This window comes from Helianthus annuus, chromosome 3, assembly GCF_002127325.2.
Source record: "Helianthus annuus cultivar XRQ/B chromosome 3, HanXRQr2.0-SUNRISE, whole genome shotgun sequence".
Classification (NCBI taxonomy): Eukaryota; Viridiplantae; Streptophyta; class Magnoliopsida; order Asterales; family Asteraceae; genus Helianthus; species Helianthus annuus.
The window spans coordinates 143,684,326-143,689,771 of record NC_035435.2 but is presented as its reverse complement, the minus strand read 5'-3'; the positions used below and the strand labels follow the sequence as shown (position 1 = coordinate 143,689,771).

The window sequence follows — 5,446 nt, the reverse complement described above, 5'->3', positions numbered from 1 at the left end:
CAACCCTAAACAGGGGTTAGAATTTTTGTGGTAAAAACTAAAAACATCTTAATTGTTGACTAAAAAAGGTTCCTCTCTGCCATTGACTTGTAAACTTAATTAACACGGCAAAGCAATAATTGACTTGTAAACTTAATTAACACGGCAATAGGAATGCATATATATTTTCAGTACCAGTGGAGAAAGCATGAATAAAACCACACTTCATTGATAAATAAACAATATATATATAGATATAACATGCGGCATACTATTACTATTACGCATCTTGTCGATGTTATGGTGTTCTGTTTCATGTTATCACAAACCACCACTGCTACTAATGCCAACAAGTCATTAGAGGCAAAAGCTTTGGTTGCTTGGTGGCCATATGCAGATGCTTCACTTGATCACTGTAATTGGCATGGAATAGCTTGCAATAAAGCAGGAAGTGTCACTGGTATATACTTAGTTGGTCATTACCTTGGGATGGAACTGGTCTTGGAAGCCTCAACCTCTCTTCATTTCCAAACCTTGTTAGCCTTCATATTACTTACTGTGATGTTGAAGGAAGCATCCCAGAGCAGATTGGTTTGCTCTCAAATCTCACCCAACTTTCTCTTTATCACAATCGACTCACAGGTAACTTACCTGTTTCTCTCACCAATCTCACCCGTTTAGACTACCTTGATCTTGGTGGTAACAATTTTAGTGGTAACATACCTGATTCTTTCACCAATCTCATTCGTTTGAAAACCCTTTTTCTTGATAGTAACAGTTTCAGTGGTGAGTTCCCTGCTTTGCTCACCAATCTCATCCATTTGGAATCCCTTTCTCTTTCTAGAAATAATTTCAGTGGTGAGTTACCTGTTTCCCTTGCCAATCTCACCCGTTTAGAACTCCTTGATCTTTCTAGAAATAATTTCAGTGGTGAGTTACCTGTTTCCCTCACCAATCTCACCCATTTAAAAAGACTCAGTCTTTTCGATAACAATTTCAGTGGTAACTTGCCTGTTTCCCTTGCCAATCTCACACATTTAGAAGTCCTTTTTCTTGATGATAACAATTTCAGTGGTGAGTTACCTGTTTCCCTTGCCAATCTCACCCATTTAGAACTCCTTTCTCTCAGTAATAACAAACTTACTGGTCCAATCCCACCATCTTATGGTTCCATGCTCAATCTCATAGCCCTAGACTTGAGCACAAATCAACTCAATGGATCCATCCCTAACCAAATTACTCATTTGCAACACCTACGTTCATTGAATCTGGGTGACAACAATTTTGATGGTCCAATTCCCTCAAATTCTAGTAACCTAGGCCAACTGAAATTTTTAAACCTTGGCATGAATTCCATAAATGGTCCCATACCTCTAGAATTAGCATATTTGAAGAACTTAGAATATGTGGACCTTAATAATAATACTCTTGTGGGTTCGGTTCATGGAAATCTGTCAAGACTTTCTTACCTTGATATTTCATCAAACCAGTTGTCTGGTAATTTGTCTTTTCAAAATCCATGTAATCTACAACATCTAGACCTCTCTATGAATCACATGACTGGACCTCTCACAAGTCTTCTAGTTTGCAATCACTTAGAATACTTAGACCTCAGAAGTAACAATTTTGTAGGAGAAAAAGTTAATAATTTGGAGTTTCCGTATTTGAAGTTCTTAAATCAGTCTCTAAATAAGAATCTGACTGCAATCAGCCACAGTCCTTCTTCAATCCAGAATAGAGAACCTGACTTGTCGTGCAATGCTTTAAGTGAGCAATCAACCTGCAAAGCACATATGCGAAGACAAAAAGTGGTCCACCATTTGACCATTTTTCTTCCCATCATTGTGGGACTTTGCTTTTTGCTTCTTGTTTACAGGTGTTACAAAAATCACAATTCCACAGCTAAGAAAATCCAACCGGAAACAATAAAACATGGAAATGTGTGCTCAATATTGAATTATGATGGAACAATTGCATATGAAGACTTCATCACTGCTACAGACGATTTTGACCTCAAATACTGCATTGGAACTGGTGGCTACGGCAGTGTTTATGAAGCCAAACTGCCTAGCGGTCAAACGTTTGCTTTGAAAAAACTCCACGGTTTTGAAGCCAAGCAACCAGCATTCGACCAGAGTTTCAAGAATGAAGTCCAAGTGTTGACCAACCTAAGGCACAAAAACATTGTCAGACTCTATGGTTTTTGTTTGCATAACAAATGCAATTTCCTTGTATATGAATACATGGAAAAGGGGAGCCTGTTTTGCGCCTTGAGTGACAGTGAATTAGCTGTTCAAGTGGATTGGATCAAGAGAGTGAACATTATCAAAGATATGGCTCATGCTTTGGCATACATGCATCATGATTGTAGCCCTCCTATTGTTCATAGAGACATATCAAGCAACAACATTCTCTTGAACTCGGAACTGGAAGGATTTGTTGCTGACTTTGGAGCAGCCAGATTGCTCGACCCAGATTCCTCCAACCAGACGGTAATTGCGGGAACTTTGGGATACATTGCTCCAGGTATTTGTACTTAATCTCACACTTCTTTTATGTGCATTACTCTATTAGCTGTTAAAATTTGCTCACGGTCCTTTGGTATATATGTTCATGCAGAGCTTGCGTATAACATGATCGTGACTGAAAAATGTGACGTGTATAGCTTTGGGGTGGTGGCGCTTGAAACAATTGGAGGGAAGCATCCTGGAGACCTCCTCTCATCCCTGAACTATTCGACTAATCGTGGTACAACTTTGGAAAATATATTAGACAAGCGACTCGCTTATCCAACCGATAGATGGATTGAAAAGGAAATTGTGCGTGTTTGTAATGTCGCAGTAGGGTGCATTCTCATAGATCCAAAGTGTCGGCCAACAATGAGAGAGGTGTCTCAGGAACTATCATGTTGAAGACATCAATTGGGCTATCCCCAAGTTTTTTTTTTCATACAGAGAATTACTCTTACTTATACTTGTGTCACCATGAAATGAAATAAAGCTGTAAACTTGAAACATTCAGAATTTTGTTAATTTAATTGTATGAATGAAGTTCCTGTTGTTCTAATGTTGTTCTAAAGGGGAAATTCCATTACTCTTCAACCATCATTTGTTGTTTTCATTAACCAGGCCCCTTCTTCTCCCTAACAATCCTGGACCCATAGTAGTCGAGAGGCACTTAAGGCGCAAAGATAAGCCTGTTACCTAGGTACAAGGCACTTAAAAAGTGAGGGTCTTAGATAAGCAAGGTGCACAATATAGAATAAGCCATATGAATTTTGTAAACACATCACTAAGAGACCAGTTGCAGACTAAAATAGAACAATGAGGTTTGTTTAAATCGAAGTTGAATCCCTACCTAATATGATGTAGTTGGGTTCTTTTGCCTCACTATTACACTCTGCCAGCAAAATTGTAGCTTAAACAGCAGGCTGAGATTATGTATAGGTGGATTAATTTGAATTTTGATAATGTTGTTTGTACCCATGCTATTTCATCAAAGAGGTCTTAGTCAACTCTCTCAACTGATCAAACTACCCATAAACAGAGGTGCTCTGGTAGGAGAGATGATGAGAGCATGAAATGTGGGAGTTAGGGTAGATGTCACTGCAAGAAGAGGTCAATATCTTTGCTTTGTTAATTATGATCCATTTTAATATTCTCTTAGCTATAAACGATGTTGGAGTTGAAGTCACAAGAGTTTCATATGTTTCATGTACCTATTACTATCTGCATTTTTTTCAGTTACCTACTACGCACTAGACGACATTTTTTCTACACAGAAGGGGGGCCAAGCAAGAAAACTAGAACCAAAGATCCGAACCAACATGAATAGAAGCTACGTTCAAAAATGGCAGTCTCTCCGTGTACATTTTTTTGTCCAGTGTACACACAAGATGCAAAAGTTAAGCTTACAACAATCATTGTATGCTGACAACAGATTCCATATTGTACATAAGCATCTGACAACATATTCCATATTGTAACCATAAGTGTATTGTGTGTACCAGTTTTGAGTATGTATACATGTATTACTGTTATCCGATGTTATCCCCGCCGCGTAGCGCGGGTACAACTACTAGTTTATAAGAAAATGTAAAAAGTGTTACTTTATGATTTGTGTAAAGACCATATTTTTAATTCGTTACATTGTGATATGATTAATAGGAATGTAAAAAGTGTTACTTTATGATTTGTACATGGACCATACTTGTATAAAGAGTGTTACTATGTCATCTAGGTAGGAAATCATTAACTAACTAACCTTTAAGTAAAATGTTGTGAAGTAACTAGAAGTTAAATAAACAATAAAAAGAAAAAGGTTATTGGATTTTAATAATCCTAAGTTTCACATAATAATCCCAACTTCAAACATTCCCTCCAGCAATCCCAACTTGTAACAATTTGGCCCCCATCGAACCTTTTCTAACTGACCCAGTTAGTTTTTGCTGATGTGGACGATGATGTGGCATAAAACTGTATTATTTGCTGATGTGGCACTCTCATCTCCACCTCACCTCCACGATCAGCCACCATCACCGCAGCCGCCATCTACATCGCCCACCACCATTGCCATCTCCACCACTGTAACACCTCAAAATTTTGTGTCCAATAAATAAATGACACGTGTCGCATACGACAAAAATAATATAAAGCCGGATTTAATTAAGATATGCGGTAGGATTTTCGAATATGTCGACATGTTAATTTTATACCTCTGAGCGACTTCGTCATTATAAATCCCGAGACCCTAAGCAAAATTAATAAGCATCTAATATATCTTAAATCGGGTCATTACTAATAATCAAAAGGATCCAAGTTACTAATCTAAATCCTAAGAAAATAAGGCAATGCAAATAATTATTTATAAGCCCATCCTTGTGCAAACCCATGATGCATTATGATACTGACCAAGCATGGGTTAAGAAGAGCCTCATACTGACTCGTTCCAAGCACAAAAATTATTTATTACAAGTTGACCATTCAATGCTTGAAAGGTTAATTTTTTTTGCCTCTGTTAAGCGCTTACGGACCGTAAGGGTCCTGCCTTACGGACCGTAAGGGGGTGAAAGGGTAAAAATGTTTCCGCCATAGGCTTATGGACCGCAAGGGCCATGCCATACGGTCCGTAAGCGATGCCCAACGACAGAAAGTTGGCTGTTGGCTGTTTAAACGGTAAATCGTTAATGTAAAGATTTTCCAGAGATATGAGCGACCCCTAATCACTCCCTAACACTAAGGGACAGTTGTTGATCATCAAGGAACCCTTGTAGGCCTTGTTGTGATGATCTTATGCATCTACATTGCCTATAAAAGGCCACATTGTTGCAACAAGTTCCTCACACCTTCTTGATCACATCTGGAGCTCAAGAACACTCTCTACTCTTCTCTTATCTTGCATAGGACTTCAGTAAGTTGTTCAACCCTTTGTGGTTTAGTTTTTGCTTAGTTTTAGCTTAAAAGTCAAT

At 38.2% G+C, this 5,446-nt stretch overlaps 1 protein-coding gene across 1 annotated transcript; it reads left to right on the top strand.

Moving 5' to 3' along the window:
• Positions 1–240: 240 nt before the first annotated feature.
• On the top strand, positions 241–3,039 carry LOC110932165 (MDIS1-interacting receptor like kinase 2). Its single transcript, XM_035988201.1, has 3 exons — positions 241–362; positions 425–2,505; positions 2,599–3,039. The coding sequence occupies exons 1-3, from the start codon at positions 241–243 to the stop codon at positions 2,889–2,891; spliced, it is 2,496 nt and encodes an 831-aa protein (XP_035844094.1). The 3' UTR covers positions 2,892–3,039.
• Positions 3,040–5,446: the final 2,407 nt, after the last annotated feature.

Bases quoted from the DNA above. Each gene is read 5' to 3' on its own strand.
- LOC110932165 (XM_035988201.1), top strand. From the start codon at position 241: ATGCGGCATACTATTACTATTACGCATCTTGTCGATGTTATGGTGTTC. The intron at 363-424 runs GTGGCCATATGC...CTTGCAATAAAG, and splicing joins GCAAAAGCTTTGGTTGCTTG to CAGGAAGTGTCACTGGTATA. The intron at 2,506-2,598 runs GTATTTGTACTT...ATGTTCATGCAG, and splicing joins TTTGGGATACATTGCTCCAG to AGCTTGCGTATAACATGATC.